At 27.9% G+C, this 14,877-nt stretch overlaps 3 protein-coding genes across 11 annotated transcripts in view; 1 reads left to right on the forward strand and 2 right to left on the reverse strand.

The window, feature by feature from the left end:
* On the reverse strand, positions 1 to 6,765 carry LOC132928681 (HMG box-containing protein 4). 3 transcript variants are annotated; one of them, XM_060993509.1, is made up of 10 exons: positions 6,609 to 6,765; positions 3,532 to 3,618; positions 3,371 to 3,447; positions 3,158 to 3,245; positions 1,791 to 1,843; positions 1,615 to 1,723; positions 1,487 to 1,551; positions 1,300 to 1,430; positions 1,120 to 1,234; positions 1 to 1,047 (listed from the first exon to the last, which is right to left on the reverse strand). In XM_060993509.1, the coding sequence occupies exons 1-10, from the start codon at positions 6,649 to 6,651 to the stop codon at positions 880 to 882; spliced, it is 936 nt and encodes a 311-aa protein (XP_060849492.1). In that variant the 5' UTR covers positions 6,652 to 6,765; the 3' UTR covers positions 1 to 879. The 3 variants fall into 3 exon arrangements, 1 of the variants encoding a protein (XP_060849492.1); XR_009662057.1 differs by lacking the exons at positions 1 to 1,047; positions 1,120 to 1,234; positions 1,300 to 1,430; ... (4 more) ...; positions 3,371 to 3,447; positions 6,609 to 6,765 and adding exons at positions 3,764 to 5,208; positions 5,269 to 6,196; XR_009662056.1 differs by lacking the exons at positions 1 to 1,047; positions 1,120 to 1,234; positions 1,300 to 1,430; ... (4 more) ...; positions 3,371 to 3,447; positions 6,609 to 6,765 and adding exons at positions 3,754 to 5,208; positions 5,269 to 6,196.
* Positions 4,357 to 14,877, forward strand: part of LOC132928680 (recQ-mediated genome instability protein 1-like) — a 16,076-nt gene continuing 5,555 nt past the window's right edge. For 2 of the 5 annotated variants that reach the window (XR_009662055.1, XM_060993508.1), the window contains exons 1-9: positions 6,354 to 6,579; positions 8,378 to 8,538; positions 8,608 to 8,745; positions 9,390 to 9,614; positions 9,682 to 9,815; positions 9,874 to 10,081; positions 10,152 to 10,745; positions 10,883 to 10,978; positions 11,040 to 11,079. Coding sequence is in view for 4 of the 5 variants with exons in the window: in XM_060993508.1 (XP_060849491.1) it covers positions 8,410 to 8,538; positions 8,608 to 8,745; positions 9,390 to 9,614; positions 9,682 to 9,815; positions 9,874 to 10,081; positions 10,152 to 10,745; positions 10,883 to 10,978; positions 11,040 to 11,079 (1,564 nt within the window). In the remaining variant the exon portion in view is untranslated. Of the gene's footprint in view, positions 4,482 to 6,346; positions 6,580 to 8,377; positions 8,539 to 8,607; positions 8,746 to 9,389; positions 9,615 to 9,681; positions 9,816 to 9,873; positions 10,082 to 10,151; positions 10,746 to 10,882; positions 10,979 to 11,039; positions 11,261 to 14,877 lie in introns of those variants that run through there. The other 3 variants (XM_060993507.1, XM_060993506.1, XM_060993505.1) reach the window with 3 other exon arrangements.
* LOC132928682 (short-chain dehydrogenase/reductase family 16C member 6-like) overlaps positions 11,572 to 14,877 on the reverse strand; it is an 18,751-nt gene continuing 15,445 nt past the window's right edge. For all 3 annotated transcript variants that reach the window (XM_060993512.1, XM_060993511.1, XM_060993513.1), the window contains 4 exons: positions 12,664 to 12,793; positions 12,475 to 12,589; positions 12,277 to 12,402; positions 11,572 to 12,193 (listed from right to left, as the gene is read on the reverse strand). In XM_060993512.1, coding sequence (XP_060849495.1) covers positions 12,121 to 12,193; positions 12,277 to 12,402; positions 12,475 to 12,589; positions 12,664 to 12,793 — 444 coding nt within the window. In that variant the 3' untranslated portion in view covers positions 11,572 to 12,120. The remainder of the gene's footprint in view (positions 12,194 to 12,276; positions 12,403 to 12,474; positions 12,590 to 12,663; positions 12,794 to 14,877) is intronic.

The following is a 14,877-nucleotide window of genomic DNA, read 5'->3' on the forward strand; positions in this document are numbered from 1 at the left end:
TTGAAAAATAAAAATGCTAACATATATTATGTTTTTATTTTATTTTATATAATAGTTGCTTAAAAATAATAATACAAAAATAAATATTTTGTACTATGATAAAAAAAAAGCTTAAAATATTACATAAGTTATATATATATATATACACTATGTTACATATGGTGGGGGAGAGTAGACCGGAATCTAAATCATTCTTAAAATGCTTATTCTTGACATAATAATTTATAAAAAAAAATGTATTATTTAAAATTTTATATAGGACCTACAAAATTATTGGGCGAGGATTTATTCAACTAAAAATACCGTTTGGGCAAATAAGTATAGAAATGCTTATAATATACACTCAACAATTATTTTAACAAAATCATATAAAATATACATAATTAATAATGAATCCTACTTTATAAAAAATATTGGTATAGATCAGTGGTTCTTAACCAATGTTCCGTGGACTTGGTATAAGTATTCCGCCAAAATGTTAAAATCAGTAAGAAAAATATTTAAAAATGTATACAATTACACTCGACACGAAGTAAGAACGTACATGGGCGGCGGACCAAAACAGGTTCACCGCGCGCAGGTTGTAGCTAATTGGCTAACAAAAATGAAAAGGAATAGATGTATACAGCCCAACTATGACAAGGTTGCGGTGGACAATCGGTCAAAAACAATTTCACTCACCCAAAAGGACTATTATTATTTTGGTAAAAATTATTACATTAGCCCAAATTATTTAGTACAAGGACCTAAAACTTGATATGGGGGCCTGACTTAGTACAATGATTGCTATTCGCTATTACACTCTTAAAATGTATATTTTTTAACATTGTAAATTGGTAAATATTATATACATACAGGAAAATCTAATAATTAGTTATTTTATAATCCTGGCATTATATAGGCTATGTCATCCATTAACCTTGACATTGTTTCTTGGGAATTCACATTAATTTCTGTTACTTGTTGAGTAAGACAAAGTAGAGGTCCCAAGGCACATAACAGAGAATCTAGAAGGACCGATACACTACCATTTACAGCTATCTGGCCCTGAAGACAACACAAACATTGTTGACAATGAGAGAAAAACAATTTAAAAGGTAGTCTCAATAATCAACTCACCTGATGTTCTTTTAGTCTTTGGCCTATTATGCCCAATGATTCGCCAAGTAAAGCCAAATGAGCTGCTACATCAATAGGCTGTGTTGATCTTAGCGGTTCTAATTTGGGTTTATTTCTGAAAAATACAATTAATATACAGTTAGATGGTTGTTCTAACTTATTATGCCAAATAGTATTAACTTATTGCTAGTATCTATTGAATTATCAATAATTTCTTCGCTTGGTTTCTTTACTGTAATTTTTGAGTCATTTGTATTGCTGTCATCCAATCCTTCACGTTCTAATAATCTCTTGGCTTTACGTACCCATCGCTAAAAAATTGAAAAATAAATTATTAGATGTAATAATTTCTCTAGATGGAACTTACACTTTTATCTTCTGTTGGTACAGATTTCCACATATCTCTGAGCTGTTGATTAATTTGTGTTGTACCTTGACAAATTATTTGATAATTAAAAATCAAATAAGAGAAATTAAGATATTATAGAAACTCACTAAAATTTGGATAAGCATTCATCAATGTTTTGCGAACTTCTTTAGCCCATAATGCATATGCCACAAACCCTGGCTCTTTCATGTTTAAATTTTTGAGAGCATACATAAACTAAACATTTTTAAAAATAAAAAAACATTAAGTACAATATACCTATATAAAGACAACAAAAAATTACTTGATTGTGTTCTCCTACTGAAATAGAAGTGCCACTGGGTTCAGTGTAATTATCTGTAATAATTTTAATATCAATGATTATTAAATTTAAGTGTAATATTTTTTTATTATCACTTGTATGTGACCAATCTTAACTATTAAGTAAAAATATAATTGTTGTTTTAAACTTAAAAAATGTATTCTTTAATGTAGAAAAAAATTAGAGAATCTTTGCATTCTATCACTAAGGAAAGAGGATATTGTTATCCTGAAGAATAGGAGATTGCTGGTCTCAAGACAAATATATAGTGAGGTGGAGGAGAATAAAATTAGTGCTGGAGTTGTACTACATAAATAGATGGAATCTCAATAGTTTTTCAGGAGAACAAGTTCTGGTACTATTTGTACTAATGGAATCCTTACCCAGAGCTCTTAATCATGGACCAACAAGGCCGTAACTGAAAAATATTTCGGGGAGGGTCCAATATTTTTTTAAATATAAATGCTGAAATTTTTTAGTCAATAAATTATATTCACCACTAAAATATTTCTACTTTTAAAAATTTCAAGGGGGGTCTGGACCCCTTGGATCCCCCCCTCAGATACGGCCTTGTGGACCAACTAACCAAATTGTGCTGTATATATGCTATATGCTAAAATACCTTGTATAATTTAATATACTGTAACATATATTTACACATTCCAATACTTTAAGGGAAAAGCAAGTAAAATATATATAGTTAAAGTGTGTAGACTGTATATCTGGTACAACTAGCACTTATTATATATAATTGGAGGACCAATTAAGTACTCATAATTTCATGTTATAAAATTGTATAAAGCCACTGTAAGCTATTGAAAACAGTATAAGTCGTCACTTATATTTTTGTATAATATAAAATGTATATGTAAATCATAGCTCATAGCAAATAATCCAAAAATTAACTGTTAATTTTATATACCCAGTGTTTATTGCCAATTTAATTTATTTTTATTGAGGGTTTTTATGTAATGTAATGAAATTAATGAATATAAATATTATAATTCTAAATTTAAACACAACTTAAATAAAATAAAATAATATACTACACAAAATTCTTTACACTTCTCTAAGTACCTAATGATATGCTGCAACACAGTAAAACTTAAATCTAATTATGATATTATTGACTGTTTTTCTATAAAACTAAAAATTGTAAATTACTCACTAGTAAAAATTAATAACAGTCTAAAAGACATAAAAATTTAACACAAAATTATCAGAAAAAAAATAGGTATAATACTTCAAACAGCTATTAGTATGATAACTGTTAAACATCAATTTAGTGTTGAATTAAATGTAGGTATCTTATTCTTATTTTTATTGAATGTATAGTTATTGTAACTTACCACAATCCTTTGTGTCTACAGTCCATTCATTGCTTTCAGAATGTTGTTGATCTTCTAAAAATTCCATACTGTTATCGTCGTCGTTGAACTGAGAAACAGAAATAAATCTTATTTTAACGTCAACAGATATTAACACTTTATGAAATAATTCATGGTACATTAGCATTATTATAACACATATTTGTTATTTTGAATAATGCTAATAATACTGACTTGATCGAGTGGCTCGTGATTCAACGATTGTCTTTTTGAACTTTGTTTCGAAGACTTGGGAGTTTTTTCTTTTTCTTCTGCTGGGGAATAGTAAACGGTGTGTAAAATATGTATACAAATCTAAATGTTCATTTTTGATTATTAAGGAAACTTTTACTTACGTATGTCCGAAGATTCAAAACCTAGCAACTTGGAAGACTTTTTTATAATTCGTCCAGATCTTGAAACTGCAGTTACCTCCGGTTCATCTTGAACATTAAACAAACAGAATTTAAGAATAATGGTATAATGGTTGTTCTCTGGCTTTTGGGTCAGGACAAAAAATGACCAATCAACCATGTATAATATTAAACTTCGTTATAGTATACCAACTACACTAATACCTATAATAACCTTGAGAATTTATTTCAATAAAAATTCAAATTTTCTCATTATCGAGTAAAACTTTAAAATATGGCACAAATGGAAAACCACAGTTATAATAGTTATTAGATCGATCAATTAAATTGGTAAAACGTTTTTCTATTCAATTCAAAATTGAGATGTTTCCAATGTCTCTATCATAATTTAGAAACATTTGGTTATTATTGATTATAATAATAGAACAGAATTTCAGGATGGTAATATTTATAGCTATTAGAAATTATTTTTTGTAACGCTAATTTATAACAAATAATAATAAAACAATCTAATATCTATTATCATTATAACACAATTTACAAATGGGTAGGATTCTATTTTGGTTTATTTTTGGAGTCAATATTCTACTGTATGGGTATTGGGTCGTCCGTCTTTTCTCAGATATAAAAACCGTTTAAAATGATAACTAATCATAACAACAAATAAACTACCGATTTACCTAATAGAAATAAATAATAATAGTAGACACTTGACAGTACTGAGTACTGTAGTAGTGCGTAATGAATAGGGAGTTCTGATATATTGTAACTTATTTCTATTAATTATACTGTATGGTGCATCCGTATCGCGACATTGATAAAAATTTACTTTAACTTGTAGTGGATAAAAAATATAAATAGTATTTTCAAGTTTTAAATATGAAAAAACAATAAAAAAAGAACTGTTTTCCAGTGATATCAGCCTATTTCTAGTGAGTACCTAGGTATTATAATTTTTAAGAGTTTTGAATTGGCAATATTTCATTGAAAAATTTTTTTTTTAATTATAAATAAATATTTTTAACAATATAGTTTTGTGTGTAAATGTAATATTAAATTCAATTTTATTAAAAGATATAGGTACTGCTTAAAAATAATAAATTGTTATTTCGTAACTATTATAATAAAAATATATAGATGTCAGTTAAATGTTAGACATTTTTCTGTTATATATTTATTATTTATTGCATACAAGTATTTATATAATGAGAATTTAAAAAAGGTACATCTCCCGAGAACTATATCAGGTTGTTAAGGTGTTATAGTTAAGGTAGAGTAAGAGATTTTTTTACTTTAATGACTTATTTTGAAATAGCGATTTGTAATCTTTCTTTACGTTTGTATATTCTATACACATGATAGAAAATTTAGTATTGTAATTTTTAATACTATTAAATTCAACAAACAACAAAAAGTTTTTAATTTAGGTAATTTTTTTATTTACAAAACAATCACTATTTAAGAAAAAATTGTATCATCTTGAGTCCATCCATCTTTTAATGATAGATATCGTCGTTTGGATGATGTGTTCATATAAGGTCTAAGCATCCATTCTGTGTCTGCGGTATCTGCAGATTCTAAGGTTCCCAATTTTATTTGGTAAAGTTTCAACTGAAAACGAGGACCAACTTCATTCATTTCAATTTTGTTTCCATCCACCTGAAAATGTTTATGTTTAATAACGATAATAAAAGTATATTGATTAAAATAATTTCTAACCGTTTTGTAAGTATGGTGTCTAAATGATATATAATCATCGTGATTGGCAAAAGAGATGACTCTCTTGCTGTCTTCTTTAGGAACCGGGTACAGATACTTCAATATGTTCATTGTTCTCTTGCCGAGCTGTGTTTCAAAATTATGGAAAATCAAATGTGGAAACTGTTCTGACATTGTACCAATGTCAGGAACATCGTGCCTCATGACCACGTCAGTCAAATTGAAATAAGCCGTTGGGCCATACGGCATATGACAAACAATCAATGTGTCCGGTACACCTCGGTGCTCGTGCACAACAATGAAATCAGTCACCTCGTTAGCCCGGCAGGCCTGTACCAACTGCTTAATTTCATAATTACCGCGGTTCATGCGCTGGGCGTTTGGAAATATCAGTCTGAGCTCCTTGACGAACTTTTTTAGTCTGGTTGACGGGTCGTGCGACGTGGTGATCATGATTTTCGGGTCCTCAACACCGGCCCAACGATACTCGTCGTCTTCGTGCGAGATTCCCGCACCGCCCTCCTCGCCACCACCGATAGCCGACAACCCCGGCGACTCGTCGTCCCATTCTAGTTTTTCTTGCAAGTGCAATGCCTCTGGTCGCAGGTCATAATGAATGGGCACGTTCTCGTCCAAACAGTGTTTAAGCCGTTCCTTTTTGTCTTGAATCACCTTCTGACGGGTCTCCAAACTCTTACGGTAAAGGTACTCGCGCCGGAGTCGAGCTTGCCGGCGTAACATGTCGTTGGGCGACTAACGGACTAAATCGACGGGACGAATGTATATTTTATACCAGCGGGACAGCGACGACACCGGTTGTCATGAAATCATTATACAGTAAGCAGTTGTATGCACCTATGATACTAAACTACTATGCACGTGGTCGTGTTTACACTTGCACCACGATTAAAGATATCAATCTATATCCGCGCTTGCACTGCGGCGGACGAGATAACAGAATAACAGGTTTTATTATCAACCAGTCGTCCGTGGTCTTTCACAGGCTGTCTTCGACGTCTGATTTACCCTGGTCACACTGTTCGTTCTGTTGTTTTGTATACATTATATTCACCTTTTTATACGACTTTTTCGTAAACAATAAACATAATCAATTAAAACCGTCGAGAGTATGTTGATGTCTCGTTGTGTACTATCTAATTCGTCATTCTGGATTGTAGATCACAAAAACGAAATATGACTTAAAACTAAACCGTAAGTGTAAATCAAGCGCGTAAAACGACAGCGGTGGAAAAATCGATCCCATTTATACACAGTCAAGATTCACTGCTCACACTAATACAATTAAAAATCGTATGTAATTTACTAACTACACTACTTACTTGGTTGTTTAGGATCAGATTTTCGGCCCTTTTCCCTGTCCATTGTATTTTTTTTACAACGTCCTCTCTTCACTCAGTCAAATATTTATAATTTTTATTCAGTTAATTTTCCTAACACTGGATTTATTTTCTTTATCAAATACCTGTGATTAAACGCATTTATCAACTGGGATAATAATGATAAGAACGTTGATAATGTGAGATCAAATCGCGCTTATTTTACAAGCATACTGCATACTTACAATATTAAATTTATTAAAACTTACAAAATATTTTGTCTAACTACAAATAAAAATTACACTTGAATCTTGATCGTTACGTTAGTCCAGTGTCCTCAATAACCTGGCATATTTTTAACACGTCCAGCTATAATTTTATTTTTGATTATCGCTCTAATAATTCAAATAATTCAATGTATTTGAATTTTTCGATAATATTGTTAAAAGTTTAATTAAAATTATAACTTTCAGTGATAATAATTAAATTTACAAACATATTTCAATAAACAAAAAGTTCTGTATTCTAGATATTTATTATTTATTTATTAAAAATATTTGATTATATTATCTATTTTATATATATAAAAAATTTGAATTGTAATAGTATAAAATATGATTGTTTTTTAATAAAATGAATATATATATAAACATTATACAGGGTTTATTAAAATGATTCATCCGATTTCAAATACTTATACATTTTTAGGTTTGGAGTAATATATGATACATTAATTTTTATTTATTTATTTATTTATTACGGGTCACGAGCTCAATATAATGTACAAAAATATATAAATTTAACCTAAGTGGGTGTTATAGTTACCCAACTTTACAAATAGAAATTTTATGGAGACAATAGTAATAATACAAACACATGATATAATATATAGTGAGACATAAATATTTACATTTTTAGGTACATAATAGTAATAAATAATAATACAATATTCATTGATATCTAATAAACAATTGAGGGTGCTCATTGCCAAGGTGCATCATCCTATCGATTGGCTGGTTTCTGCTGTAATTGGTATTGTGTAGAGTAATAGCGAAGGGAACGGATGACCTAGTTTGACGGGAAGAAACTTTAAAACCAACTTGTGCGAGTAGGGAAGGAGCATCAATAAATCCATCAATTAGTTATTTTTTTAGTAATTAAAAGTTATTATTATGGTATCAATAAATGTTCTACATGGCTTCCCTTGATCACACAAACAACATCTACTCGTAACAGTCGTAACTCTAATTCATTCCATACATATCTATTGTAGTTGACTGCGTTAATTTTTAGTTTCTCTTTGATTAATGATAATAGTGGTAGTGCACAGTATCTTAAACATATCCCCAAAATACGTAAAATACATAAGATCAGGTTACCCAGGAAGCCAGATACAAAGCATTAGATGATTCATTTTAAATAATTCTGTATTTATACCCAATGAACTGTATTTAAATGAAGGTATTAGGACTTTTGACATCCAACAATTATATTGATATTTCTATATTTCATTCTATGCCCAATATTTTTAGAATCCTGACAATTCAATTATCATCAAGTATCATGTGTGGTTCCTGAGTAAAATATACTGTGAGGCCTCAGATAAATAAATATGCCAATACATGTAATGATTGTAAAATAATTCTTTTTTAATAATTCTATAAAAATTTTATTTTACAATTTAAAATATGAATTTACTTGTTACATAAAATTCAATTTTAATACATTTTATGTACATTTAATTCTTTATGATTAAATTTATTTTTTATTAGATTCGAGTACTGTTAAAATATAAACCTGCACAATGACTATTTCCAGTATAGAAATGCACAATTGTGTAATTCGTCATTTGGAAAATTCTCATATTAAAATATCGCCTGAGAACGAATGGTTTAAGCAATGTGTGGATTTCTTCATGTCAGATAATCCAAATGTAATAAATGAAAAATCATTAAAAATAAGTAAAATTAATAATTGCTAATTCTTATTATTTTATTTCTAGTGTGATGCAAAAGATTTATCTTCTATGGTAATTGAACAATTAAGTTTATCTGATTTTCAAGAAATTGCATTGTTTAGTTTACCAGCCAATTTGAATAATTGTGACAAAAAAATTTTAAGCGGAAAATACTGTCTTCAGGTATTTTATTTTATTTTACTTAATAATTTTTGAGTAAATATTATATTATAAATTCTAAATAAAATATTAAACTTAGGCAATCTCATTTTTTTTCTTTTTTTTTTTATTATAATTTTTTTACTTGGGAAGTGCTGTAACATTTTAATTTAGGCGTATCTATTGATATTAAATAAATTTTATTTGTTACCTTTATAAATCATTTTTCAATTTTCTCAGTTTTTTCAGTATAATGATTGGCGTATAGTCATAGAATAAACATTGAAGCAATCTAACAACTCTGAATTATTTTTATAATTTTTATAAAAAAACTTTTCTAAATTAAATAATATTTTAACCCTATGATTATTGCTATCACATGCAAAAACATAATATTGTTGACAATCCTGCTGTTGAATGTACACTTTATTTTTAGTATATAAAAAAGAAATCTCCAATTAAAAAAAATATATTTCTTATGAAGTGAATATAATGCAATACAACCAGATATATTGTCATATTTGAATGCAGTAGTCTAAGGGTTTAATTTATAATAATAAATATTAAAACAACGCCCAAGATTAGCCATAAAAGACATCCGATTTTCATATCCAACCCAATAATTGTATTTTTAATAATATTATACAAACATGTTCTAAAAACTATAGGTAAATACTATTCTTGATGTTGGCCAATCATGTTATTCACAATATAATATAATAGTAAAAAGAGACACTAGTAATACTGAAATTGGTGATAATAAACCAGCTCCTTGGGAACCTAAATCACATAGAATGTTAAAAATGATGTGTTCTGATGGTCAACAGGATATAGTGGCTATGGAATATGAGCCATTGCATTGTCTTAAAGAGCCATTTATCCCTGGCTTCAAAGTATGTAACAATTCAATTTAAGCTAGCTACTATTTGGATGCTGTATAAATTTTGAATCTTGTTTCAGATTGTAGTTATTGGACCAGTCGAATATAGGAAAGGAGTGTTACTATTAAAATCTAGTAATGTGCATTTCATTGGAGGTGAGGTTGAACATTTGTTAATAAAAAATGCACCATTAAACGTTTTGTGTAGAGCCCTGTAAGTATTTAATTGAAACTAATACATTTATTTATTAATCTTACAAATTATTTTTTAGAAACAAACCTGAATTAGAAAATCCGTACATGTTTTCAAATATTGAAGTTGAAAATACTGTTACGGACGTACAGGAACCACTTGATATTGCACCAAGACAAATAGAAAATGTTTCTTTAACTGGTATACAAGAACAAGACCCTGGAATTCTCTCAACTTGTACAAATCAAAGTAATGATAACAATCGTGTTGGAAATGGAGTTATTACAGTAAGTATTCAATTATTATGTTAATTTCACTTGATATTAATTTTATTGATTTTTTTCTATATTTATTAAGTATGATGATTTTTTTGATGGTGATGATGACGATTTATTATATTTGACTCAAGTGGCTGAAATTGAAACAAGACTCACTCAATCTAATAATGTAAATTCTGTACCATTACAAACATTTAATACACATCAACAAAATACAAAAGTCAACAAAACAAAAATATCAGCTCCTAAAAATAACAAAATAATAACAAATAAGAAGCCACTAGTCACTGAGAAACAGACTAAAATATCTGATATGTTAGGTCCAAGTACATCATCGACATCTAGTAGAAATTCATTTGCTGAATCTACTAGGCGTCAAAATGAGAATATAATAGACAACAATAGTATACCTGTTAAACATGCGTCAGGAAAACGTATCGCTAGTTCACCAGTATACACAGAAACTAAAAGGCCATCAATTGAACTGCACACTCTGGATGATGATTGGGGTGATATTGATATGGATATTGATGTTTCAAACCCATTGATTAAGGTTCTAAATTCTGCTTCTATTGTTAAGAACTCAAAAATACAAGTAAAACAAAATGAATGGATATGTTCTGGTATTGTGATGGATGAATCAAAACATGAAGAAGTTGAGTTCTCATCAGAAGTAAGTAAAGTAATAAATAAAAGTAAAAATAAATTCTATTAAATATAATAATTATATAATTTATATTATATTAATTCATAAATATCTTATAAATATGTGTATACTTAATGTATTACATAAATTTCTTTTTCTTTTAGGTATTGGAGCAATTAATTGGAATTTCATCCGAAGAAGTTCTTCAATTAAAAAACAATCCTTTAAACTGTGCTCCGCTAAAAGAAAAAATTGAAAAAGTATGTAAAATTGTATAGCTTATCCTTCAATGAATTTTTAACTAATCAATTTTATGTTTAGGGAATTAAAGGGGCATATAGAAAATTGCACTTATTCAAAGGTAAGATTACTTTGACATATTCATTAGATGGAAATAAAAAACCAATAATTACCGACATGGTAATAGTATAGCTATTTAATAATAGACTTAATTTACTATTTACTACATGTTTTTCGGAAACAAAAGTTATGTGATATATTGTTATATATAATTTTAAATAAATGTAATTTTTATTTACAAATTTGTTATTTATCACCAATAAAACAGTTTGATGCATGGAAATACACAATTATATATTTTATTAACTTTATGTAAATATAATTATCAAATTCTATCAACATCAAACTTTCAAACTTAAAATTTTTCAACACTTCATATATTTTTTTATGTAATATACATATACCTATTATTACATAAATACAAAATAAATATTTATTTAATTTAAAATTTCTTTAGCTCAAATACCAAATTCCAATGTAATTACATAATGTATATATATATATATATATATATATATATATATATATATATATATATATATATATATATATATATATATATATATATATGTATATATTTACGTTAGTTAATTATTCAGTACAATAACAGTCTTAGTTTACTAAATATTTTATAAATTACATTTTAATTAAATTAAATTATGTTTAACAATGATTGTGCTTGTGATTACAAAAATAAAATTCACGAATTATATCAAATTAGATAACTTAAAGTACATGCTATTGTATTACATACAAATGGCAAAATTAAAATAAATTAACATACATTAAAAGTACATAATATTATCTATAAACAAAATCACAATAAGCAGATTAGCAGTGTATCTGCAGGCTACTAAAGGCAGATAGGTTTGTTTCATAAAATTAGGTTCATTAGTGTACTGAATTACTTAAATTAAAAATAATTACTACAAATTTAATTATTAAGAATTTCATATTAGGTATATAATAATAGTTATGCAAATGCTCTATAAACAGTACCTATATGGCTGTGATAGATTTATGAACTGTATAATGTGAATTGTGAATACATATACTTATTTCTCAATATTTCTGTAGGATTTGTTTTCACGCATAAACTTGATTAATCATCATGTGCATCAACGCCACCGCCCATAAAATCTTTAAAGTTCAGTGCTATTTTGTTTGGATAACACCTATAATAAGTAAAAACAATAAACCACAATGTGTATTATATTGTAATATAGAGCTGTCATTAGACATTTCATTAAACAATTACCTAAAGATGTTATTGATGACAAGCAATGGACTCGGAATGGAATGTTCAAGTAAATTCTTTTTGACGGCGGATATGATGTCTCTTGCTGTTGATTCGGGTGTTACGAGTGGTAACAAACTGGGAAAACTATTTTAAATCGTTTTATGAGGAAAACGTTTTCAAACAATACAGTTGTAGGTATACAAATATTGTACTTACCGAATAATAGGTTTCTTGCACAGACCGGTGTCGACCATATATGGGAAAATTGAGGTGAAATGGAGATTTGTGAAGCCATCGTCTCTGCACTCGTCCATTATCGCTTCTGCTAGACCTAAAACCAAAACAATTTTCAGGTGGTATTCACTAGTTATTGTAAACGTCTGTTGCATGCTAACAACCACTAACCTCTTACTGCAAATTTTGATGCACAATAAGGCACCAGGTTCTTCAAACCAATTATGCCAGCCATTGATGACAAGAATACTAAATGTCCTTTATTCAGCGCTTTCATTCCGGGTAAAAATGTATCAAGCATCTATATGTAAAATAATATTTTTTAGTTAATTTCAAAAATAAAAACAATAATATAACACATTGACTCATAAAAAAAAAAAATTATCAGTTTTGTACATGAAATATTATAATATATTAATTGTTTAATTTAAAAAAGAACTGTACATTATTGAAAATTTCACTAAATATTTATTTTAACATTTTCTCAACATGATAAAATTTTCAAAATATTTTGGTTCTTTTTGAGTTGTTTCAAAACATTTTAAATTTCCTACTTTTATTAATTAACATTTTTTTTTAATTTGTGCGTTGATAAATTTTTTTACAAGTCGAAAAACTTGAAAAAATAACACGAGGTTTCTTGTAATTTCCTCTTGGTTAAAAAAAGTTATGCATAAAGCCAAATAATTTTTTATGAACGTTTAAATTTTAAATTTTGATAAAATTATATTAATGTATGTATTATACTAGGTATTATATTGCATCGATTATATAAATCAATAATTTATAGTCTACACTCATGGTTCCTTTATATTTTTTTAACTTCGATTTCTATCTAAGGTAATCTTTCTCTTTCCCTTTCACTTGTCTATTAAGTACTGTGAATCGGAATATGTTTCGGTATTATGAGTATTACTACACTACAATTATATTTAACTATGCATTCAAAATGTTTCGATACATTATACACAACACCAAATATTAACTAAATTCAGTTGAAATATTTTATTTGTTTTTTTTTTTGTTGCTAATATTACTTATTTATTTAAAAATATTAGTAAACTAGACACGTTTTGAATAAAACATCTTGTTCCGTGCATTCATAAATAAAACAAATAGACATATTTAAAAAAAGATATTGTTTAAGTTATTATCATCGGTTGACTTGAACTTTCGGTTTCTTGAAAATTACTTAACGTATAAATAATTTTCTTCATATAAACATAGTCTATATATATTTATAACCGTACTCCTAATTCCTAACCGATGCTTAGAGGTTAAGACTATTTAACAGTACCTACAATCTTCAGATATTTATAAAAGTGGCGAATACTATTTAATTAGATCATTAAAAAATTATAAAATTACTGTATGCCATGAATTATTTTGTACCGCATGAAATTTCAGAAATTTTAATCCTGATTAATGATTATTGTTGTATTAATACTTCTAAGTTTTAACTATGATTTTAAGCCATATCGCTCTCTCTAATTAGCAGGCGCGGATCCAGATTATATTTAGGGAAGGGGGACAATCGCCCCTTGCTCCCCCTTGGATCCACGCCTACTAATTAGTAAAATGTAAATGGATTAGTTATATAACATAAATAATATTTTTATATAGGTAAGCTTTAATTATTTACATGTACTGTTTCATTGATATCGATTTGACTTATTTAACAGAAAACATATTACATAATATTATAATAATTTAGAAAACTCAAACTAACAAATTGTTTTTATTGAACCGACTACATGTTGTGATTTTGTGCTAATATGAATTACAGATTCACAGAATACATCGTTCTTAATCGGCTGAAAGTTGAAACCTTACAAAGTTATTATCGTAATATCGTCTATAAGTATAGAATGTATAGTATCCCATTCAGGGGCGTATTTAGAAATGTCTTAAGGGGGGGGGGGCACAAACAAAAAGTTCAAATTTGCGTACATGGGGCATAGAATTGTAAAATTTCTCATATAATAAAAATTAGTATAAAATACGGTGAATGGAGGAGGCACGGGCCCCATGTACCCCTCCCTTAAATACGCCCCTGATCCCATTGATTGTAAATCCAGTATTACAATATTTTTAATCAATGTTCTGTAGAAACTTTGTATCTAAGGGGCGATAGAAAATAAACTGACAGATGTAATAATTAACTAAAAATATAATAGGTAACTTTTAATTTTTTATTCCAATTTCCAATCAATTAAAAAAAATGAATGAATTATGATTATTTGTAAATTATTTATACATAAAAAAAACATTTTTTTATATCAATAAGAAAAGGTATTTCGTACCTAATTGGTTAATTACATTTGTAAATTATTTCCGTTACACTGTATATATTTTACCCGTATGTATATTAACACGGTTTTATTG

The sequence above is a fragment of the Rhopalosiphum padi genome, chromosome 4, assembly GCF_020882245.1.
Source record: "Rhopalosiphum padi isolate XX-2018 chromosome 4, ASM2088224v1, whole genome shotgun sequence".
In the NCBI taxonomy this organism is placed as follows: domain Eukaryota; kingdom Metazoa; phylum Arthropoda; class Insecta; order Hemiptera; family Aphididae; genus Rhopalosiphum; species Rhopalosiphum padi.

What these genes read in the sequence shown, in the direction of transcription:
- LOC132928681 (XM_060993509.1), bottom strand. Translation starts at nt 6,651, where the DNA reads ATGGACAGGGAAAAGGGCCGAAAATCTGATCCTAAACAACCAA. An exon ending in TTTTGAATCTTCGGACATAC is followed by an intron (nt 3,448 to 3,531) that starts GTAAGTAAAAGT and finishes ATTCCCCAGCAG; the next exon opens with AAGAAAAAGAAAAAACTCCC. An exon ending in TGTAGACACAAAGGATTGTG is followed by an intron (nt 1,844 to 3,157) that starts GTAAGTTACAAT and finishes AAATTATTACAG; the next exon opens with ATAATTACACTGAACCCAGT.